The sequence below is a fragment of the Melospiza georgiana genome, chromosome 1 (genome assembly GCF_028018845.1).
Source record: "Melospiza georgiana isolate bMelGeo1 chromosome 1, bMelGeo1.pri, whole genome shotgun sequence".
Classification (NCBI taxonomy): domain Eukaryota; kingdom Metazoa; phylum Chordata; class Aves; order Passeriformes; family Passerellidae; genus Melospiza; species Melospiza georgiana.
The window spans coordinates 116,220,453-116,245,244 of record NC_080430.1 but is presented as its reverse complement, the minus strand read 5'-3'; the positions used below and the strand labels follow the sequence as shown (position 1 = coordinate 116,245,244).

Here is a 24,792-nt window from a genome sequence, read left to right as displayed (position 1 = left end):
TTGTTATGCTCCGTGTGTATTTTTGTCCGTTTCTCAGAAAATGATGGGCTTTTTTTTTGTTTTTCACCCTTTTTTTTTTTTTTTTTTCATTCCTCTTTCCTTATAAGTTCTTCTGCAGAGAACGATGGCAGATGAGGGGAAAGACCGTGTTCCCACGGAAGTGTGCGATGTGTTGGAATCGGTTTCTTTTCTGAGTGTAGAGGGTAAAGCATCACCCTTGGAGTCAACACTATTGCCTAATACAGAGGAACAGCAGGTGTGCATTGGTGCATTCACAAGGTGTATTCCGGTCACGTTGTTATTTTTTGGTGGATTTTGGGGGTTTTTTTAAACTTTAATAAATGTTTCTTTGGAGAGAACTGCTGTACTCCTCTTCCCCTGAGATGTGTTTGATCCTTCTGCTTATTTCTTGTTGCTTACACACGGGTCATAGCCTGCACCAAATGCAGACATATGGTCAATATTAAATCTGATGTGCTCAACGTTGAGGGAAAAAAAGTAAAGGTCTTCAGTAATTGCAATTTGATGTAATGAGACTGTACTGTTCTTTTTAATAAGCTTTAAAAAATACATGGATCCTTGATGTGAAAGCTCATTAGGTGCTTGGCAATAAAAATTTATAATGCTCTGCTGTGCTCGAGCAGAAGATAATTTACCCAGCTATGTAGTTTTAGAGGGATCTGTTTCCTGGGTGACTTTTCCTCAGGTGACTTCACTTTATCTGATTAGTGCTGGTCACAGCTGGGCTGTAGAGGACTCTGGTAAATCCATCTGCTGAATGAAATGTTGCCAAAGTGAAGACAGAAAATCCTTGAGAAAGGAAGGAGTGCTGGGATCCCTCTAAAATGCTCCCTGCTGTCAGTGCTTTACCTGGGAGGGGAGGCTGTTTTATCATGGTTGGGGAATGGAAAAGGCCACCTGAGCAACTGAGAGCAGTTTCCTGCTTGTGGCTGTGAGGAAGATGAGGGTCTGGTGCCTGGATGGTGGCGAGGAAGCAGTCTCTTGGGGCTGGGAATGTGTCAGTCAGGGCTAATGCTCCATAGGAAATGAATGTGCTGGGTAGCAGCTCTTAAATTAACACAGCTTGAGTTCAGTGCAGCGGGAGCCCAGAAGGTGGAAGCACTGCAGTTCGTGTCTCCGATAGCGTGCCCTTGTAAAATCAAAATGCTGCTTTTGTCGTGAAAGAATGCTCAAGGGAGGGGAGGGGGACACACACTTTAAGGGTTATTTGAGGACAGTAGAAGGGAAAGAGGCGAATAAAAGCTTAGAGTCTGAACTTGACATGAAAGGAAAATGTAAGGCATTAATATAAAATAGGAAACGCCGTATCAGGTGGTATGCTGATATGATTTGGGGCTGTTCTGTTTAAAAAGTGGCAATTATAACTGTGTTTTGTGTCTTTCTTCTTTTTAATGAATAGGTGTATGAGCCTTTGAAAGTCTTCTTGAGAGTGAGGCCCTTTTCCACAGCAGAGCTTGAAAGCCATGAATCCCAGGTTTGTTGTAGAGCTAAGAAATAACGTGGGTTCTTTTTCTCCCTTTGACAACACACAGTGTTGTAAGGCAGAACTTTCTTTTGCATAAGCCATGTACTGCCCTTATGTAGAATTATTGGGCATCTGGATAGATGAAATTTTGTTTTTCCCACCCCCATGACCTTTAATAATTTGTATGATATAGACATGCACACCTGTAGCTCTTCAAGGTTTCTCTGAGTATGTTATTTAAAAGTTGGTGTCACCTCTCTGTAGTGCTCAAGATACTAAGGAGTTCCATGGAAGAGACTATGCAATTGTAGGTGTAATTTAAGTATCTGACCCTTAAGCTTATTTGAAATGCTTGAATAATCTCCTACCTCATCCTGGTGACTTCTTGCTCAAACCTGTCAAAAATCTTCTGTAACCTCTACACTGTCAGATTCAGATGCTTCAGTGTTTTATACACACAGATGTACAAACACTTAGAAGTGCTCCCCTTCCCCTCAATGTGATCACTGATGTAAAGAATTCCTTTAGCTGTATTTGGAGGACAAGGTCTCTATATCATACCTCTTAGCCCTTGTCTTTGCAGGCTCTCTGATTGAGGAGAGGTCAGCTTGAAGAGCTCTAAGAAGGATTTAATGTTAGTTCTTATTTGCTTCTTGCAAATCGCTTTTAAAAAATGCATTCTTGCTTTTGGTCTACCAGAGTTGGAACCTTTGTATTATTTTCACTTGGATAATTCTTCCCCCCTCCCTTGCCCCCCTCTTCCCTTTGCCTTTCCTTAGCTCTCCTTGAATAGTGTGTACTCCCACAGTGCTTCCAGTTTGGTAAATTCCACACTCTGAGCTGGCTCCAAGTGTAAACTGATTTGCAAAATCAAATTGTTTCAGGAGTTGTTTAGTGCATTCCTCTTTGGAGTGAGACATTTCTTAAAAGCAGGGAGGAAAAAGTGAAGTTTGTCCAAATTTTTTCTTGTTTTCATGTAGTTCAGGCTGAAATAGTTGAACTTCCAACCTTTTCCTGTAGAATTTGTTTTGCATGGGATTAAGGCTTTTTTCTCAGCCTCCAAAAATAGAATGATTGAAAGATCTTCAACATTTTTAGTGTTTTCTACTTTCTTTACTATTACCTGAATCCAAGAAGAAAATGCTTGGTAACAAATGGAAGAAGCCCACACAAAACAATCAAGTTAGCCTCACTTCCTGTCTGTTAAATCAAACAGATAAATTTAATTTTTAGGTCTTATTCCTCCTTGCCATTCATAATTTTCTGGAAAGCACCTTTGTTCCAAATCTGTGGCACAAAAAAAAAAAAAAAAAAAAATAGAACACAATAACTATTTCTTATAGTTACAGGCTGATGCTTTAAACAAAGACAACCAACAGGTTAACTGATCAGTTGATGCTTATAGAAATAATGATTTATGGAAGAAAAGCTTAAGAGCTCTGGGGGAAATGCTGTACTCCTGTCAGCAATTCTCCACAGTCACCTGTGGGAAAGTAGGAAATTGTGGGTTTTGGATATAAATGATGTGTTCAGTGCCAGAAATGGTGCAGCTCCTGCCAACTTACCTGCAGGGTTAGCTGGGGGAGACAAGTGGAGTGAATTGTTACCAGCCGGCTTCCATCTCTGCAGAGCTGACTGCTCTGGGCCTCTACTCACAGGCTTCTGTGAGGCTGGTGGCAGCTGGTGGCACATGCTGCACGTCCTGGGTTATTCTGCAGCTCTCTGGGGTTTGGTACATCTGACCAGCACTCCTGTCCCTGCTGATGAGGGAGAAATGTTAAAGACTGTACAGGTTCAGAGCCTGGCACAGGGAGCAGTGATTGGTCTGAATTCAGACAGCAGTCTCTTAGAGCTTCTCAGAATCACAGAATAAGCTGGGTTTGAGGAGACCTGCAAGGATCAGCAGAGCTCAACTTCTGGCACAGGGCAGCCCCAGGAGTCACACCGTGTGCCTCAGAGAACTGTCCAAATGCTTCTTGAGCTCTGTCAGTCTTGGTGCTGTGACCTCTTCCCTGAGGAGCCTGTTCAGTATGCAGCCATCCTCTGGGTGAAAAACCTTTTTCTAATATCCAGCCTAAACCTCCCCTGACAACTTCAGGCCATTCCTTCATGTCCTGTCACTGCTCACCAGAGAGAAGAGATCAGTGCCTGCCCAGTTTTGTTTCCCTATGAGCAATCTGTAGGCTGCTCTGAGGTCTGTGCCAGTTAATTACTGGCATAGAGCTTCTGTATCAGTTAATGATCAGACTTGTTAATTGAGGCTCCTAGGAACAGCAGCACTTCCTGTGTACATACCACACATGGATTATTGATCTTAGAAGTTCTGGCCAGTCTTTGAGCATAAATGTCAGATTAAGTTACAATCAATCCTTTCAGATGATGCATCAAGACATTGGGAGTTCACTTTGCATATTTGGTAGCCTATCTGGTATAAAATTAAGTTTCCTTCAACACTGCATCCTACATTTATCAAGCGAGTGAGTGTTTGGTAATTGTGTTTCACCTTTACTTAATTGAGAATAGCAATCAAATTACTTGAAACTAATTCAGTTTCCTTCAGTACTGGTAACACTATTTATCAACCAAAGGGTAACTTACTTTACTTTGTTAATTCTGCTCCTACTCTGTTTCACACTGAAAATGACTGATGTGGAAAAACAGTAGATTTCTAGGTAATTTTGTTTTTGTAGTGACTATGCTAATCACAAAATATGAGGGTTTAGAAAGTGATCCCAAGGAAAAGTTGCTGGAAGGAATGTCAGTAAAAGTTTTTAGTTCTTAGAAAACTCCAAAGGATTGCCTTTACTTTGTTTGTACTCTGGCTTTCATGTGAAGTGAATATCTCTGTAGTGTCCATGCCTTGAGATGATAATTTAATATAAATTTAACATTTAATGTAAATTGTGGTACTTCTTGTAGCTCTGGCAAATGGGTGAAGACACTTGGCTTTTGGGGGTTGTTGGAGGGGGTGTTCTTTTTTTTTTTCTTCAATTGACTTTCTTCCTGAATAACTTTGTGCTGTGCTTTGGGTCACCTTGTCTTGTTTTTTAAGGGTTGTGTAACTATTGAAGATGCACAGACAGTAATTCTTAATGCACCCAAAGAGTCTTCTGCAATGAAAAACAGTGAAAGAGGGATTGGTCATGCTGTGCACAGTTTCACCTTTTCTCAGGTAGGCCAAATTATTTCAAATTTTTGTTGTTTTTTTTTTTTTCACTACAATGAAAGCTGAATTTTGTATTATGTCATGCAATATGATTTTTTTTTTCTTTTGATTACATGTGGTACTTGCCTTTTTTTTTAAAAAAGCCCCTGCTTATTAATTACTGATAAGCTGTCAGGAAAGCTGTATTACAATGGAAGTGCCTATTAGATGAGACAAGGAAGCTTCTTTGGCAGGTCTGTGGTTTTCTTTGATTAGATGCTACAGAAACATGTTGTAGGCACAAACTTACTGTGGTTCTGCTGTTCCTGCAGATCCTTTTATCTCAGAAACCTTATGTTTGTAGGAATTTATGTAAGCATGTACTTAGTAACTTCCTTTTGAAAGAATAGCAGCTTAACTGCTTGAACCTTCTATTCTGAAAGCAAATTTCTTTCAAATTTCTTGCAGTTCTGCAAGAAGTTCTGTTCTTACAATACCAAAAGATAAACAGTTCCAGAGATTGAGTTATTTAGACCATTGTAATGCTGATTTTCTCATAAATTGTTGGTAGCTGGTGAAGAGTGAGGAGGGAGTTTCACATCACCAACAGAGCTCTTGAAAATGTCCACTGAACAGCATGTGCTCAATAGAATTCTGAGCAGTTTATTTTAGGAGTAGAAAAATATTCAAAAATGAGTGCAGGCCTGAGTGCCCCCCAGAATTAAGCAGGCAACCTGTGAGAACCCAACAGAAAACATTGAATCAGAAGGGTTCAGGCAAGATGGGAAATTAAGCTGGTGTCTCCTACCCAGCCTGTTCTGAAAAATCAGTCATGTCTAATCAGTACATAATATTTTGGCTTATTAAACTTCTTTGTGCCATTTGTCACTCCTTTTTTCGTTCTTTCCCTTATCCTAGGTCTTTGGACCAGAAACTACTCAGAGTGAATTTTTTGAAGGTTCAATGAAAGATATCATAAGAGCATATATTAATGGAGTGAATGGACTGGTATTTACTTATGGAGTTACAAACGCAGGCAAGACATTCACTATCCAAGGTATAAAATATTTGCATGTATAAAACCCAAGTCAAATCCAATGACAAGCTTTCATGAATGTTTACACTTAATTTTTTAATATTTTTAAGGGACTTCAAAAGATCTTGGTATTTTACCTCGCTCACTTGATGTGATTTTTAACCACATAAGAGGAAGACATTACCTGAAGATGAACTTCAAACCATATTTGAGCAATGATGTCAAGAAACTAGAAGATGAACAAGTTAAGCAAGAAGAAGCCTTAAAAACTGCTATTCTTGCATCACTGAAAGAGGTCAGTGACCAAATGCTTCTTAAAGCTGTTCTGTAAGACAGAAAGTTTTAAAAGTCTTTATTCCACTATTGATTCTTATATATATAAAAATCTACAGTATGCATACTTGGTGAACTTTGGAATAATAAGACAATTGGCTGTTTTTGGAGCTCAGGGTGAACTGGAAGAACTTTCTACAGCACACAGTTCAAACAAAAAACCATCACAAAGCCAAATCTCAATTTCTAGTGAGAAGTCTCCCCTTTAGAGGAGCAGGTCTGACACTGTGGTGACAGTAGCCTTTGAAAAGTCTGAGAGCCACATGACCTAAGTAAAACCTGGTTTTTGTTAAGTGTCTCTTCTTGCAGGTTGGATTCCCAGGCTGGATCTTGGTACAGTCATTCAAATGCTTGTACCTAGCTCAGGAGAGATGACGGCACTGTCTTAGCAGAGGCAGTGAAGAAGGCAGGGAGAGCCCCTTTTGGTGGAAGCCAGTCTTAAGGCAGATTAAAAAGTTTATTAACCTGTGGTTTATGTAACTTCATAAAGAAGTTTTCTGGTTCAGCAGGTGAAGGGAGATGCCACAAAATTAAATGTCCTAAAAGGATTCCTCTCTGCCTTAGGGGACAGTATGTGACTAAGGCTGTAGGTAGGATAGACAAGTCTTTACTGTGGCAACCCTCCTGTTCTTATTATCTAGTGATTTGTGTTTCTATGATGAGAAACTGTCTTACCAGAAAATGGGCATCCATCTACTTGGGACTATTTTATACTTCTAAGTCCAGCTGCAGTTTGCTTGTTGTCAAATTCCTTTTGCTCAGAAAATTTTCCCCTGAACTGTGATTTTGTGCATTTAATCCCAGAATGCAGTAGGCTAAGCTGGTTATCATTCAAAGCAACTCTAAATTAATTCTGGGATGTACAGAAATAATGATTGAGTTTTCTTTTTTCTGTGGTCTTTAACACTAACCTTAAGTGCTCCAGTTAACTGTGAAAAAATATCCTCCTATGATTCAAATTCATATGTTAAGTTCCACATTAAATTTTGTTGCGAATTTAAATCCTGCAGTCCAAAACTTTGTTTAGTCTGAGTCTGTTTAACTCTTGAGGAAATATCTCAGGTGAAAAACCTGAAAGATTTGAAAGATTACATATTTCTTTTGAAAGTGTCTCTGAGTGTATATGCACATAGAGGAGGAGGGCATCTTAAAGAAAAGTTGAGATGGTTAGGAGGATAGTAAATAAATACCTTTAAAAATTTTATGGAAGCTACAGCCTTGAAAGGAAAAATCAGGAGCCCAGGATCTGGAACAAAAGGTCAATATCTTATTTTGAAGATAACTCTATAAAAATATTTCCTTCTGTTAAATCACAGTCTGACTTACTTGTAGCTTAGTAACTGAATGTTGCAGCAGGTGATCTAGATGCTGATGCACTGCAGTGCAGAGAGAGCACCACTCCACCATCAGGAAGGACAGGTAAAGCTGAATCAGGAGACTATTACATGGCAGGGCCTTGTTTGTGTGTTACAATGCTTCCACGGAGATAGCTCAACCATCCCCAGTTCTGATAGCTTGTGAATGAATAGCATCACTGTTTGGATGCTCCCTCAGCTGTAATTTGAGAGCAGATAGAGTTTGGTGGGCTTGGCTTCAGTTGACATGGATTTCTGTGGGTTCATTTCCCAGGCTCAGTTTACATACCTCACAGAAAGAGCTTGCTGTTCCTTTCATTCTCTCAGTTTTAACTGCTCTGAGTTACTGCAGCACTTAATGTCCCACTGTTTACATTCTGTATGCAGTACTGCTGCAACAACTCTTGCTTAGCATGGTTCCTACCCTCCTTTCCTTCCCTTTCCTGATTCTTTTCTTGGGGTTAAATATTTTTTTTTTACTGGATTAAAAGATTCTTTACCTGCATTCCTATTCCCACCTGTTATTGTGTTTTCTATTAAATGTCAGCTTCTGTTGTTGGCAAACAATGTCAGTTCCTGTTCCTACTTGTTTTTAGCATCTTCATGCTCTTTTCTGTATTTCACCTGAAAAGCAGTGTAGCAACAGTTAATTCACTCAGTTTTCTCACAATACCTTTACAAAAACTTATTACATGCACACGTCATGTGGTGCTGAGCTTTCTGAATTCCACTGCACTTTTGACATGCATGTGTGTCAGTCCCATATCTTGCTTGGCACTTCACCAACAATGACAAGGACCTCTGCTGTGGTTAGGCTTCTAATACCCAAGAAACAATTATATAGACAGTCATCTTCTGCAAAATGGTCACTCGTATGATTTTGTTGTAATTCTATTCTATGTTATTTATCTTAAAAATGGAATACCTCCAAGTATGGCTTTGTGCCTCTCTGTAAGGATTCTGGTTGGGGTGTACCAAGTGGGTAACACTGGCATCAGCAGTCAAGTTAGTGCTGCATTTGAGTACCTCTAACCACTAGGGTTTGCTTCTCTGGATCTGTTTGTTTCTCTGGATCTGTTCCCTCCTACTGTAGGATGATCCTCTGTCAGAAAAGAGAAATCAGGGTGAATGTCCTGATTTATAGGGGCCTGTGAAATATGGAGAGAGGGGTAGTATGTAGAGATTCTGGGCTCTAGTGGGAGTTCCTACTTTGTTACATTAGTTTTTCCAGAGGTAACTTCAAGGCTGTGCTTTGGTGAATCTTGGCAAATTTTAAACAGTTCTGTTGGTGTAAAGAAATTCAGCAAATATGTGTATTTAAAGAAACTGTATTTAAAGATGCTGTTGTCTGTTTTTCATGGCCTTTTAGTTCAGTCTAAATTAAACCAACATAGAATGTTGCTTTGTCATAACTGAAGTCCTGCCACCTTGGCAGTTCCTCCTGGAGGAAACCTCTCCAGTTCTTTTGGGTGACTGGAGCCCTGTTCAGATTTGGTCAATGGCTCATAAAAGACACTCTGCAGTCTGGCAGAATCCTTTTTCTTCTAGGAGTCTGGAGTTAAGTCTCCAGTGTTAGCAGCAACTGGCCACTAAAACTGGTTGTTGGGAGTAGCAGCAAGCAATAATTCATGTGATGGAAAGAGAATTTATTGATTATGGTTCAGTATTATTAAATACGTTTTACTTTCAGCCAGAGTAAGGGTGGCCTAACGCTTAATACTACTTCAATATTTAAATCTTAAGTACTGGAATTGCTGTCATTTTTAACTTCTGCTTTTCTCATCATCTGTTCATGTGGATTTAATAGTAATTTATTTTCTCAAGGAGACAGAGAGCATCTCAAATACAATAGCAAATTTCTGTGATATGAAGTTGGACTCTTCTCACTGTACTTCAGACAATCACCCTTCTAACTCCCTAGGTAAAGTGGAAAACTGGCATGTGTGGGAAAAACATAATGTGAATTAAGAAATATTAGTGGGTTACTGCCAGTGGATAAAAAAAATCCCTCTACTATACTGCAAAGTAAATACATATTGATTTTGACCAAATTTTTGTCTTCCTCTGGAGAAAGGGCAACTATATAAAAGTATTTTGATGGTTTCACTCCTTTTGAGGGGAGGAGGGAGACTTAGTTTTGCAAATATAATGTATAAACTGCTGGAAGTCTGTGATAAAGTGAGACCATCAGCTTAGAACTTGGGCATATTCTTGTCACAGATGACTGCTGAGAAATCTGAACATTTTTGAAGAAGCTAAGGTTATCAATGTATATCTAATTGTACAACAGAGATGTATATAAGCCTTAGCAGGTGCTGTAGGTCCTTTTATAAGATTCTATATACTGATTTAAACTCTCTCAATGAGTTGATCTTTGAACTCTTCCTCTCTTTTGGGTTAGCAGAGAAGAACTTTGTTCCACTTGACATTCATAAGACCAATATGCAGCAAAGAACACAAGCATCTGTGTGGATTTCCTTTTGTGAAATTTACAATGAATATGTGTACGACCTATTGAGTATTTTATCTACATCAAAACCCCAGAGGCGCAGAGTTTTAAGGATTTGTGAGGATCAAGGAGGAAATTGTTACATTAAAGGTAATAACACTGTTTTATGGCCTGGGCAGTTGCACAGAATTTCTCTGATGGTCAGAAATGTAAGTAAAAGATCTCTTTTTGCAGATTTGAAGTGGATTAATGTTCAGAGCACTGAAGAAGGCTGCAGACTACTAAAAATAGGGAACAAGAACCGAAGCTTTGCCTGTACTAAAATGAATGAGCAATCAAGTAGAAGGTTTGTTCCTCTAATTATAAGCATGCTCTGTCCCTTTAGAGGGGATGGGAGGGCACTTTAGAATGTCTGTGAAATGAACCACTCTTCAGTAATGGTTTAATACATCACTTGATTATTCTGGTTTTGTTATCAAATTCTCTCTGAAAGAAAACCAGGACAGACTCTGTGACTAGTAGTAGCTACATTTGGGTTGCTATTCATGTCTTTGGACAACCAAAAAGATCAAATCATGTTCATTTCTGAGTGCCAGCCGGGCTATGCATCTTGGCGAATGCTAGTGGTGCTGTGTGAGGATGCTGAAGTAAAAACTGGTTAATTTTTCATAACTGGCAGTATAATTCTTGGAAACCTGGAGCCCGTCACTGGGGGATATAGGAAGGAACAGGTCATGTGGTATCTTGCAGTGCTGCTAGATTTTCTAGATGCTTTTAGACTGCAGTGTTCAAGATGAGTGTACTTGGTATCTTAAGAATTAAACCCCTACCTTTTTATCCAGCTCTGGACAGGGATTAGGGAGAATCTGGCTTTTGATGAAGTGAGAGGAAATAGAGGAGGTTGTATAATTTCTATTGAAAGTGCCTCGTTTCTTGATTTTAATGACCTCTTAATAATTTGTCCTTTAAGTGTGGAAGGGCTCTGTTATATTTTTAGCTAATACAATCATATTGTTACTAAGCCTGCTTTTTTCTGTAAAAAGCAAGAGTTATTTTATTCTGTATTAGCTAAAGACAGCTGCTGTTAAAGTTCATGCTCTTCTTACAGAGTTTTATGCCTAGAATGCCCAATGCTTAAGGAATATAGCAAAGAAGTTTGTGTGCTGTACTTCCTGATGAATCAGAGAAACTGGGCACTTCTGGTTTTGTGAATTTTCTCTTTGGTTTCAGACAGCATGCCTACTGCCTGTATGGATTGCTGTCTAAACCAGAGTTACTGGATTTTTCAAGTGTTACAAGCTCAACCTTTTTGGAAAACATGTTTATTTTAAAACCAAACAAGTAACTGTGCATATTGAAGTAGGCAAAATTACAGGACTGTAAAACTTGAATTTATTTCCTTCCCTCCACCCTTTGTTTCTAAGTTAATTCTTCAGTTTTGCTGAGTTCAGATACTGCCAAGAGTTTTCTATATGAAGTGGCTACATGACTACTCTTTTGATCAGTAGACTTTAATGAACTGACTTGGTGTTTTTCTCCAAGACAGTTTGTAGGCTTTATGTGATGTTTTTCCTTTTCTTTTGTGAAAAGAAATAGTCATAAAATACAGTTTTTTTTGGGTTTTTTTTGCTGCTGAATGAATGCATTGCAAAAATAACTAATACACCAAGATAACTAGTGAAATTAATTCTTGTCCTGTCTTCACCACTGAGCTTTCTGTAACATACAAATTTTACTTTGCTTCAGTGACTGCTTAATTTTCATAACTGGTTATTAAAAAGAGTTTCTTTCCATTCCAGTCACAGTATATTTTCCATCAGGCTACTCAAGCTAACCGATGAGCATCAGCCTCGTGTTCTTGGAGTATCAGAGTAAGTGAATGCTTCATGTGATTACCAGCAATGTAAATATTTTGGAAAAATTATTAAGGTGTAAGCATGCCAAACTACTGAACTTTTTAATAATAAACAAATTCTGCGAGAGTTGAGGAGGAAATCAGAACTCCACTGAGCACATAAACTGACTGGAAGCTCAACAGGGAGAAGCACAGAAGTGTTTTCCTGTCTCCTACTCTAAGGTTTTGCTGGAGCAGCTCTGTCAGTAGTGTGTAAATTGAGGAAAACGTGTCTTGTCTCACATTATGGGGAGGTGGTGGCAGAGTAAGACCATGCAGCACCAGATGATATGTCCTGGTAGGCAGAACTGAAGTGCCTGGCTGACAGAGGGGGATCTCTGCAGCTGGAGGGCAGCAGTTGCTGCTGAAGGGCCAAGGTGCAAGCTGTGCCAATCTGTCTTTCTGCCCTGGGACCAGACTGGACTTCGTGGGCCAAATGTTTGTGACAGCACATTTAGTGTGCTCCTAGAATGTGAATTAAAATCTGTCATCCCAAAAGAATTCTGGTGGCATCATCTCAGACTGTTCCATGGTCCAGTGGACAGTAAGAAGGGACCATCAAATGATTTGCTCAAACACTGTTCTCATTAATGTAAAATGCCAATATAAGTGCTCCCTGTGAGAGCAGTGTTAAGTCCTTACACTTAAGTCTCTGCTCTTTTCTGGTTTAGGCGAAGCAGCCTTATCTTCTGGCCTGAAGGCATTTAGATACCTTTTTTTTGGGATGGTGTGTCTGTCTTTCTTCTGATTAATTTAGCTTGATAGAGAAAAATGAAGACAGCCTGTAACAGAATGTTTTAGTTCGATCCTAGCTCCTACTGCTTTCTCCCTTGTCTCTGCTGAGCAGGGATGGTAATAAATATGCTTTACTGTAAGGTAACACCTTTAAATGTCAGATGTTACAGTGATAAATACTCTTAAGAAAAGATAACTTGAGAAAATGACTGCATCTGTATTTTTTTTGCTGTTCTCTATCATAGTGGATCCCCCTGGCAAAACTTGCAGCAGCTGTTAGGTGAATGACAGAGTTTGTATGTTGTTTAAGGAAGAAAAAAGCTTTTCATCTTGTACTGGAAAGGATGAAGAACATAAGGCTTTCATACATTTGAAATAGGTGCCTTAAGAATTTGTATAGGACTTACTTTAGCTGTATGAAAGGTTATGGTCTTACAAATTATTTAAATAAATTTATGTATGAGTAATGGTATAGTCACATAAGTTATCCAATTTTCAGAGCTTCCTGTATTTCAACAGCTTTCTTAATATAAAGTAATAGAATTCCTTGATTATCCAGAATGATTTTCTGATTGTACCCTGTTGTGCCACAATTCAGTGGCCTGAGTTTAGCAGCAAATAATTCTATTGCCAAGCAAAGAGCTCTAAGGTGAGCTGGGAAGGACTTCATATGTGTGTTCTGGATAACTTTCATGCAGGTTGTCCTTCTGTGACTTGGCTGGTTCAGAGAGGTGTAATAAGACACATGTCTTTGGAGACAGACTGAAAGAAGCAGGAAATATTAATAATTCTCTTCATATCCTTGGAAAGTGCATTGCAGCACTGAAGCAAAATCAAAACCCAAAGTAAGTGACAAATTTTAGGTGGAAACACGAAGTATCCCTTTATATTTCTGCAAGCAGTTTGCACAGAGAAAACTGGAAACTTACAAAATCTTTTAAGTTTTCTTTATTATGGATGTCACTGTAATACCTGCAGAGTTCTCCATAACTGGTGGTGTTTGTGGAGAGCACAAAAAGGTACTTTGCAGTAAAGTACCAACATTTTTTAGTGTATGAATCTGAACAATACACTTTGTACAGAGCTTCAGTTTTGTCTTCGCTTCCACCTGCAAATTATACAGGTATATTTGTCAGGCAGCTGATGGATGACCTGGACTTAACTTTTGGCTTGTTCCACCATCTGCTTTGGAACAACAGGAAACTGTGATGCAGACACCATGCTGCTTTTACTTTTAAATAGTGCAGTTTGTTAGAAAGCCTATGAAATCCAGCAAAGACCTTGCTCTATGATGTAAAATCACTTAGGCTTAAATATGAGCATCCTACTGGATGTCTTCCCTGAAAGAGAGAAACAGAATTAATGTGAGCTACAATAGCTCACAATATATTTTTTTTCCCACAATTTAATTTTAATTATTTTCCCTCCCTGAGGATGAAGCCAAGCTACATTCCATTCAGAGAGAGTAAGCTGACTCGTCTGTTTCAGCCATTTTTCTGTGGGAAAGGCAAAGCTTGTATGATTGTAAACATCAATCAGCATACTTCCACATATGATGAGACACTGCATGTAATGAAATTTTCAGCTCTAGCCAGACAGGTAAGAGTATATCTACTTTCTCTGTATTCTTTTTTTTTTTTTTTTGTTAGCAGTAATTTGTGAAATGATCAGGTTTTATGGATTTTAGTGTGATTTGGATTCTTGATTCTTCAAATTAATTCTTCTCTATATGACCTCTCTGTAAAAGGCTTCTAGTAGCCTTTCCCATCTTCAAACCTATTTGTGGTAAGAAGTTAAGACAACTGCAGCTGTTTGACTGTTCAGTTCTACACCACTGATGTTCTGTGTAAAGCACAGGGCACTTTCAGATGTGACTGATTTATACCATATATCTGAGCAAATGCAGGATTTAAATTCAAACTTTTGATGAATTACTTAACCTGGGTGCAGTTAAACATCTGTTGCACAAAATGAGTTGTTCAGTTCTTGGACAGTTGGTGGTGGTAAAAGGAGTGTCATCTTCTGTAGTCTAAATGAGACATTTTGCAACTGCATTGCTCCTATTTGGTTAAAGTAAGTAATTAATGCAAATAATTAATAATAAAGAAGTGTCTTGGCAAGCTTTTCCTCCATCTTCATCAATACCCTTAGGTGGATCCCATCCAGGCCCACAGACCTGTGTGTGTTTTTGTGCTGTAGCAGGTCAATGACCATTTCCTCCTGGATTATGGGGGCCTCATTCTGCTCTGTCTCAATCTCCCCCTAAATTCAGGACTTGGGTTTGATGTTTGGCCTTAACCTCATTGAAGTTCCCTGAAGCTCCTTCTTGCAGGGAGTGGGATGGTGGGCTATGCTGTGTTTCGTGGCAGAAATACAGTAATTTTTTAGTCTGGAGCCACAGATGATTTCTGTCATGTTGTTACTAGTCTGTAATAGTATGTCTAATATGATCTCAGAGAGGAAGATTTTTCTGATTATCTTCAGTTGTGACTTTTGTTATAAATGTGTACTGTGGAGAAAAACTTCTCTGATGTGCTGTCCTATGGCATAGTTACTCAAAGTCTTTATGTAAATAGCATGAATTTCTGAATCTTGGTCATGTTGTTTCAGGAAGGAGCAAATGTTGCAGGGATTTTCTGCTTTTTATTAACTTTGCAGGAAACTACACCAAAACCCTTGTATTTTAGGGGAAGAGAAACCACCTGTCTAGACAAGTATGCTAAGTTTGCTTGCAGATAAGATTTCCATTTTCACTCTTTTTAGAATACCTAAGTCTTATGTTCACGTAAGAATTACGTTGATGGATTCTTCTTTTTTCTGCTAAAAGGCATGTAAGCTTTTGTTGACATTCATATAATCATTAAATATTGTGTAAATAAAACAATGCCTTCATGCCACTTCTTCCTGGGATCCTGATACCTACAATATTGACAGCATTGGTAAATAATCTCTGAATTTTTCAGGTTATCCAGACAATCCTGCCCAAAAATTTTGGTTATTTCCCACCAAAGCTAGTTGGAGGTGATGGCAAACCTGTGATGCACTTTGATGCTAACACATCTGTAGATGACTTTGCTGATGGTGCTGAAACCTCTGCAGAAGAGGAAGTGGACATCACCATTCTGAGTCATGAGGTAAGTGCATGTCTACTTGGAACTGCACCCAAGGAAGCAAGTCTCTTAGTTCTAATACTGTTTTAGCATAAGAGATGTGCTGAAAGCTGCACCAAATGGGAAGTTTAAGTTTCTGTTCGGTGTCAGACTGACTTTGAGTGGCCTAGTTCAGTGTAGTTGTGGAAGGATGCCCTGTGGCTTTCTAGTTAGGTCAAGTGCTAAATTTGGAATTCAACTGATTGCCCAACAAGAAGACTGAGGAAGCAGTACATATCTTTAAAATAACATAATTTAGTTTTTTGTGGTGTTTTTTTTTTGAAACAGCAGTAACAAGTTAAGATGCAGCATTTCAAAACCAAAGATATACAATCTAATAGCAATAAACTGTAAAAATCAATTAGGTTTTATGTTCTTATGCTGTACAAACTAGTATTTAAATGCCAAAACAGAAGTGAACTTTTTGATAGTGGACACCACCAAGGTGGACACGGGATGTATTTGCAGTAGAAATTTGCATTTGAAAATATTTAACTTTGGTGCAGACCCCTAAAAAACGTAAGTTTGTAAAAAATACCCTCTGTGGATGTCTGCCTGTATGAATATTTTGTTTGAGATGAATGTCAATATGTGTTTCAGTCTTGGTTTTTGAAGTGAAATATTTTAAATTTAGGACCTCTTGAGAGCTGCAGAGGACCTGAAGGAGAAGGTAGCTGCAGAAAGGCGCAGTAAGCTCCTCCTGGAGGTGAAGATCCGTAAGGAGATGGCAGAAGCGATGTTTCGGCAGCTGCTGGAAACAGAGGAAGCCTGGAGGCAAGTCCCACTGCAGCCTGCTTTGAGGCTGAGAGGGTTCCACGTGTGTAAATGCACACATGTGGATGTGTGTGCATGCAGGTGTATATTCAGGACATTTCTAGTCATGCTGTTTAGAGAAGACAGGGCTGCACAATTTCAAAACATCAGAAGGAAAGGGAAGAAAGAACATTAAACTTGTTCAGATCAGCCTCTTCCCATTTTCAATGAAAAAGTAATGCTGTTTTCTGTTCAGCTTTCCTCTGCTGAATGTGTAATTACTGGAGCCTCTCCTGGCTTGTTATTGCTACTTAGCAGATGTGGAAGATTGCTACAGGTACCCCACTGAGGCTATGATTCCAAAACACACTCTGTCATGTTAATATCCATGCATGTGCTTAAGGTAGTTTGAATCAGGCTCTTTTGAGCTCCCCTGCATGACTTATGAGCCACTGTTAGTTTACTATCTATTACTGTGCCTTTATGAATTATCTTATGAATTATGAACCCTGCACTGATGTTAATGTAGGAATCTTTTTTTCAAGTCCAGATTCCTCAAGCTGAGTTCACTTCCTCTTAGCTCTTCTTTAAATCAGTTTCCTGCTGTTTGAATTGTTCAAAAAATTAACACCGAGTTGCCAGCTATGGTTTAACCCCTGCACTAGCTTTAAAATTGTTATGTTGCCTTTGGCCAAACGCATGAATTAGCATTGATGCTTTTTCTCTGTTGAGATGATTTTCTGCAACATTGATGGGGCATGTTTTTAAATTTTGACAGTAATGTGGAAAGTATTGAAAAAATAGATGGGGAGGGACTTCTCACAAGAGTATGTAGTGACAGGAGAAGAGGGAGTGAATTCAAACTGTGAGAGTTGGTTACCTTGGTTGCTATGAAAAAATTCTTTACTGTGAGTGTGATGAGGCACTGGAACAGGCTGCCTAGAGAAGTTGTGGGTGCCCCGTTCCTGGAAGTATTTGAAGGACATGTTGGAAAGGTTTAGTGAAAAGTGTCCCTCCCCACGATAGTGATGTGAGATCTCACAATAGGGATGTGAGAATTAGATGATCTTTAAGGTCTTTCCCAACCCAGGCCATTTTCTGATTCTATGAAAATGGATTTGGCATTTATCTTAAATGAAAAAAAAGAAAAACCAACCAAAACCCAAAGTGAAAGATGGCCCCAGGATGCATGCTTCAAATATAACATCTAAATGGGTGTGGTCACTTCTGTTGCTGTATGTTGGTGGATTTTCTTGATTTTTATGATTTTTTTTCTGACAGGTGTTAACTGTGTTCTATAGCATTTCTTTGGTATATGCCAAGTAGAAGTTACACTTTAGTGCAAGTCTGTAGGGTCATTAAGACTAAAAGGAAAAAAAGTGTTTTTTTGCCTTTATGTTTCACTATTTCTGATTAGAGAAATAACTTGAATATTCTCAGTTGAATGCATGTAGTCAAATGCACTAGCTGGAATGCAAAGTTAGTTATATTATACATAACCAACATGTTCTCTTCAGCAACCGCTTGGAAGACATGAAAGACAGCTATGAAGAAAAACTTGAGAGCAAATTTGAAATGTATAAAGAAGCCATTAAGAAACATGCATATATGTGTGCAATGGAACAAATTGAAGAGCATTATGTTCCCATAGAAGAATTTCTAGCTGAACAAGAGAAAGTTGAGGTATGACTTGACTGCCATTAAAGTATGCTCTTTAGATTTTGCTTTTCTTTAACAGAATCATTCTGGGATTTTGAATGTAACACTAAACAAGAAAAATAACTAGCAGTTCAGCCTTGCTGTTCTGTATTCAATGCTCACCATAAGCATCCAGATGTCTTTTTTCTGGCACCACCTGTAGTGCACACCTAATACTCTTTATTTTTGAGGGCACAGTTCAGTTAAATCCAAGTAATCTTTATTTTTGTGGTGCAATGACTGGAACACCCAAGGGAATGATGTATACAGGAGTCTGGCTTTCTACAGATCTTTGGCATCATAGGATGTAGATTAAAATGCTGCTCTGAAAAGGTGATGGGGAATTTGTTACAGGATACCTATTTTAATTATAACTGGTCTGGAGGTGGTGGGAGGATTGTGAGATAAGAAACCCATGAGAAATCCAACTTCATGCAGGAGAGAACTGCATCTCCTGAATGTACTCAAACATAGAATTGCTCAGGGTTGGCATCAGTGAGTTGCAACTCCTTTTGCAATGCAGCCACGTCAGCTATGAGCAGCTCAGTTTTCTAACCTCTGCATAGATGGTTAAGTGCATGCAGGCAGCAGATGAACCCTGGGGGTCTGGTTGTTTCCAGAAGGTTTTTAGTGGAAGAGTAGAACAGCTGTGGTGTCCACCAGAGGAGCTTTCTCACTGCACTCTCCTTTTCTGGAACTGATAAGTTATCACACTCTATGGATAGACAGGTTCCTTTCAAGACCTGAGAAGTGAGTTTCTCTTGCAGATTGTGGTATAGAAATATTTCTGCTTTTACAGCTCTCCATTCAGGTGCTGACAAGCAACACCATATTATGTAATGGCCTGTGTTTTTCCATCTCCTTCAAATTTGTCTCTTTTCTTCACTTGGACTCTGTTTCTGTGTTCAGTTAAATCCTAGCTATAAACTATATTAGAGTGGACAAAAATAGTTTTAATAGTGCTCCTCTACTGGCCAAGAGGCTGCATAAGGGAAGGTTCAAAGAGCAAGATGCAAGATGCTTTTAGTAGCAAGTCAGATAAGAAACTGAAATCCCTGAGATGTAGAAGGGTTAGCTGACAAAAGAGAGAACAGCATGAATCTGAGTGGGCAGCTTCAGAAAATCAGAATTAGATTAATAACTTCTCTTGATGATTCCACTTTTTTGATTTCTCACTGTGAAATAGCACGCCTGCAATCTGACAGATACGGGAAAAGAGTTTGAGATTAAAATGTGGCTCTGTGAAGTATTTTTTTCCTTAGTTAGCAAGCTAACTTGCAACAATGTTTAGCACAGACATGCTAAAGTTTCCTTTCTGCCATATGGTTACTTTTAATACAGTTTGGAAATCCTCAGACTGGAAGAGTTGACTCCTTTGTAAAGAAACTTCCTCCTAGATGTTTTTGTGACCTGACTGTTATCCCTTACTGTGATTTCCTAACCATAGCCTGTGAAATAATTTAAAATTACACATGTGTGTGGTGTAATTGCAGGCTGTGCACTAATGCATCAGATCAAGCAGAAGTGCAGACAAATTCTAGCATATGCCCTTATTTTTTTGCAGGATAGAGAGAGGAAAATACTGCAACTGGAAAGGCAACTTGATGAGCAGTCAGGGAGGCTGTTGGCTCTGGGAAGCCTGAGCTCGGATATTCCGACTTCTGAGAATAACATGGGACGAGGTAGGAATGTAATCTGGGTATTCAAAGTTCAGTTTTCTCCTGGTAATGTGTATAAACAAACTTTTCTTTTGCCTTCTTTTTCTTATAGATCTTATGGACCGCACATTGAAGAGAGCCAATGAAGGATTGCAGAAACAATGTGAAGAGAAGGAAGAGGTAGCTCCTGCTTAGTATTTATCTGGGGATAATGATTGTGAACTCTCTCATGGCTCAATGTTTGAAGATGTGCATTGTAGACAAAAGCAGGAAGATTCCTACAAATGGGCATTGAGCTTATCAAAAAAAGTCCTTGCTCAGTTGTGGACGACTTTTGCCAGAGACTGTTCTGGCTTTATTCTGGTCTGTAAAATCATTTGCTACTGTAACAAGACATGGTGAATGTGGTGTGAGTTGGAAGTAAGGAAGTATGTTTAGCTTTGTGCTGAAATTTATTGTAAATATTGCTGCCATGACCTCAGATTTCCTTCCTGAAATGCTGCCTGCTTCTGCATAGGGGAACAGTTACAGAACCTGGTAATAGTTTAGATTTTTAGGCCTAAAATAAAAAATAGTGCCTTAAAGCAGTTCTTTCTGGAAGTACTCAACTCCACTATCACCCTAAACTTAAGGAGAATATCTCTGTTCTTCAAACAAGACCTCTGTGCTCTGAGTGCCATATAGAGGTGGGAAGTATGGACAACAATAATTAAGTATGCATTTTTATTCTATTCCTTGAATGATTTTCTTGTAAAGATACAGTTCGTTTCCCATGTTTAAAGAGGATGTGGGGAGAAGAGAAGACATAAGTCTTGCTCCTTTCTCTAATATCAAATATGAGCAGAGATTGGATAAATAGTTCCAGCTGGTTCTAATAAGCCATGTAAATAGAAAATGAACTTAAATCCCTTTCTATTAAGAAAGAATACTCTAAAAATAACTTTTTTCTTACCAAGTTTAAGGTCTTGTGCTATGGCTGTAGGATTTGTTTTGCACTGTTTTTGAGAGCTCTACTTTATTTTCCCATGTCACTTTCAAATTTTGGTGAAAGTTTGGCTTTTATGCATGTTGTGAGGATACAGTTATTGATGGTTTTGTGTGGCTAGAAAGTGCTAGAATTATGAGATTGATTCCTGGCAATAACTGAAGTGAGAATGGTTTAAACCAGTTCATTCCATCAGTGCCTTTCTGCTGCTTTGCCTCAAAGGTCAGTGCATATGTGACTTGTAATTCACCACTTTTTTCTTCCCATTCAGCCATTAAGCATGGGCTAAAGGTGTGAGGGTTTTTTAGCAACTCTGTAGAAGTAAATCAAAGGTAACATCTATTTTTCTGCATCAGATTTTTTTGCCTCTTGGGTCTTAGGCTTAATCCATTAATTTTCCCATCAGAAAGGTGAGACCTTCTGTGCTAACTGTGCTCCAATGTGAATAGTATTAATGAGACAAAAGTGTTCTTTTAACCACTCCTACTGAAATGGAGCAGATGTAGCCTGGTCTGTGCTGCTGTGCATTGATTGGCAGCTCTGTGGCTTCAACTCAACAGCCTTTGAATGCTCCAGCTGCATTTTATCACCTGAAAGGATGAGCTGGGACAGAGGAGGTTGAGAGAAGCAGACTTTCTTGTTTCGACCTTGCAGTTTGCACTGCTCTAGTCATAAAAAAAATCAATGTAAAACATGGTGTTCTGAACTTCCATGTGTATGGGCTTTATTTTCAGCTTATAAAATCTCTGAAGTTTAAAATACAGAAACTAAATGAATCCCTGCTAGAAGCTAATGAAGGCTACAGAAAAATGGCAGAAGAAAACAGTCAACTGAAGCACACAATCATGCTCAAGGTTAGTCAATGATTTAAAAACATCTTTAACATGGCTTGTAACTATAGTTGTACTGGCTACTTCTGCATATTTTTACATGTAAAACCACTGTTAAATTAGCAATTTGTTTTCATGTTAGCATTTTTTCTGTGCCTAACTTCCTGAATTATGAGCTCAGAGCCCTTGTGTTTCACTACTTTACTCTGGATCTTGTAAGACAAAACTCATTTTTCAACTTAAGTGATAGACTCTGTCAATGGGGTAACTCTGCTGACAAAGCCTGATAATCTAAAGATGTTATGAATTCTTGTCAAGCAAAGAAAATACTGCTTAGAACTCATCATGAGGCATGTTGCTGAGACAAGCAAGGTGTCAGTGCACAAATGCCACTGCAACAAGGCCTAAGGATCTATGGCTTTAAAGCTATACTGATGGTCCTGCCACAAGTGGCCAAACTGGATGAGAGATATGGGCAGATAAACTATTTAATACAGAAATAGACATCTTTGCTTCAAAAGCAGAGACTTCCTAAAGTTTACTGCATCTGACCTCAGATATCAACTAGATTACTAAACAAAAAAATGAAACTTCAACTCTTGGCACTTGGAATCTATGCCTTACTTGTAGTCTGCAGGTGTAATAACTGCTTAGTGATGTCTTTCTTTGAATATTCGATTACTTTCTGTATACTTTTTAGTTTAAATCTGAGACTGAAAATTATTTGACTTGAACTTTTTAACTGGAAATGACCTTCCTATCCCTTATTAATAGGAAGGTGATTTTGCTAACCAGAGATTAAAGGGTGTATTTAACACTCTGTATTCCGCCCACTCAAAGCATTTACTCAGTCCTGGTTAGCAGACTTATGCTGTGAGAGTTTTGATTTGCCCAGTTCTGCTTTCAGAAATTGCAAGGCAGGGAAGCCACCTTTATCTGGTTCCTAGAACAGCATCAATTCTTTGCATGGTGTGGCAAAGCATTTTAGCATCAGCCTCTTAGTCAGAGTTGGTCTCTAACTAGATAGTATGGCCCTGCTGTTTGCTGGGTTTTTAATTACTTTGATGTAATTAGAGGAAATGGGTAGTGAATGGCCATATGACACTGCAATAACAAGGGTGTTTATGGGTTTAATAAAATAATGTGAGCCAGAAAATTAACTGCATAAAAGAGAGAGACCATGGAGTGTTCACATGCTTAACACAGCCTTATCCTCATAGGACCAAGAAATGGAAAGTATTCAGAACTGGGCTAAGCGTGTTCTTGAGCTTGAAGAAACAGTGTCTTCCCTGCAAAAGGAGCTTGAAAAACGGAAAAAGAATTTCTTCGCAGAGGAGTCAAAACAGCAGAAACCCAGGAGAGGTTTGCTGGCTAACCTGAAATCCACAGTAGCATCCACTGCTAGTTCACCTCTTGGTAAAGGCTGGGGGAAGTATGAAGAGGCTTTACCCTATTCAAGAAAATAAGTAATGTTGCCTCATAAAGCAAAACAATAATATTTGATAGATCAAAGTGTGCAATTACTAGGCTTCTTTATTAGTCTTAAACTGTTGGTAGCTCTTTCTCACTCTTAGATGCCATCTTCGCTGTCACATTGACAGAGAAAAATGTTTAATACAGAACTTTAATTGAACCAGGGTTGAATTTAGAGCTATAAAAGTTTGAGTCTAGACATGTGCTTTTACTGTTGATATAGGGATGTGATTTGAGAAATAGATATATTTTAATTCTGGAGTATCATGGTCTTCTGTACTGATAAATGTGGGTAAGAATCCATGTCTTTAGTGCAATACAACAAATGTGTGGTTCATGCAAAGTGGGATGTCCCTCATCTGCTATTCACTATGTTTTTAAGTTATTTTATATATTGTTGATTCCTAGAAATCAGATGGCTTGTAAACTTAATCCTAAGTAGTTAAAATAGCATGGTTCTTCAGTTAATATTTTGGTTTTGACCTGGAGACTCCCTTCTTGGGACTTGCTTCTAAGCAAACTCCTAAAGAAGGTGATGAAATGAAATCTGATCTGGCTCCTTGCTATTTTTATTCAGCTAACTTGGCTTTGTAAATAAATTTGTTTAAATAAAATTTGAGTTTCCACTAGGAATATATATTAAACTTTGAAACATGTATTTAATAAAATTTTCCATTACTAAATTCAGCTCTGACTCATCATTTTATAAGTCAGCAAAACCAAGATAAGAAAAGTTCATGAAATTAGAGCCCAAATAATGACAGTGATTGATACAGGATGATCTTGAGTTGAAAGAATCATATCCTTGATTATATTACTTAGCTTTTTATCTAGTAGCTTAAGGATGGAAGACTGGAGCATGATAAAATTTGAGGTAGCTTTCCTAAAGCCCTTTCCAGTCAGTGAAGGTGAGGGGATTTTTAACTACTGTGGAAGTACAATGCCTGTAATTGCTGGAGGCTTGCTGTGGAATCTGTAAGTAAATTGGATTGATCAGCCCCTGTAAGTGAGTTTCTCTCAGTGGAAGGGGCCTGAGTTCAAAGCAAGAACCTCTCCCTCCCTGGGGGGACAGTGGGTGGTGCAGCCTCCCCGTGTGACAGAGGACAGCCCTGCTCTGCTGTGACTCCCCTTGCCAGGCTGCTGGGAGTTTGGGGCTGCTCTGTGATCAGTAATCACTCTGACATCTATTTAACAGGGCTGCAGAAGTTGTTCTTCAGCCATTGCTGTCCTCGTGCTTTGAACTGTTTCTGTTAAATACAGGGTTATCTGGTTTTAGTAGTTCTGAAGGCCTATAATCCCTGCAAGGTAGGATTTCTAAAATATTTGTCTACTCCCACATAAACTATTCCAGCTATTAAAAAATATTTTGGTGTAGTTATACGAGACACTGAATGCTGCTCTCTTGAATAAGAAAGCTGTTATGTATAAAATTGCTTTAGGAAAAGCAATTAAAGCAGAAGTTTAAAAAATCATCAGAACAGGTTAATGCTGGAAAATTTCCATGATACCATTTGAAACTACCTCATGCTACACCTTGGCAGCCTGTCCAGCAAGTTTATGTAACCCTAACTATAACCTCCTGCTCTCTGAACAACTGTTCTTTCTATGCTCCCTCTCACTTCCCAGAGCTCTTTGGTTGGCTACAGGAAATGGTTTGAAAGACAAAGTTACATTATCTTGAGCTTTTCTTTTTGGTTTTTTTCAGTGTTAAAATGAAGCCTCTGGTGAACTACTGGCCAGTGCTGAACTGTTAATGTTTTCCCAAAAGTTGCTAAAGCACAGTGTAGCAATTCCATTAAAGGTTTTTGAGAAG

The 24,792-nt window shown here is 38.7% G+C and overlaps 1 protein-coding gene across 1 annotated transcript; it reads left to right on the top strand.

Annotated features, from left to right (window-relative positions):
- The first annotated feature begins 124 nt into the window (after nt 1-124).
- On the top strand, nt 125-23,556 carry LOC131084162 (kinesin-like protein KIF20A). Its single transcript, XM_058025384.1, has 19 exons — nt 125-256; nt 1,421-1,495; nt 4,539-4,658; nt 5,550-5,688; nt 5,778-5,962; nt 6,042-6,147; nt 9,163-9,276; nt 9,757-9,954; nt 10,039-10,150; nt 11,604-11,675; nt 13,132-13,278; nt 13,867-14,032; nt 15,397-15,567; nt 16,217-16,356; nt 17,853-18,018; nt 19,598-19,715; nt 19,804-19,871; nt 21,411-21,530; nt 22,727-23,556. Exons 1-19 carry the CDS (start codon nt 125-127, stop codon nt 22,970-22,972), a joined length of 2,595 nt encoding a protein of 864 aa, XP_057881367.1. The 3' UTR covers nt 22,973-23,556.
- The last annotated feature ends 1,236 nt before the right edge of the window (nt 23,557-24,792 follow it).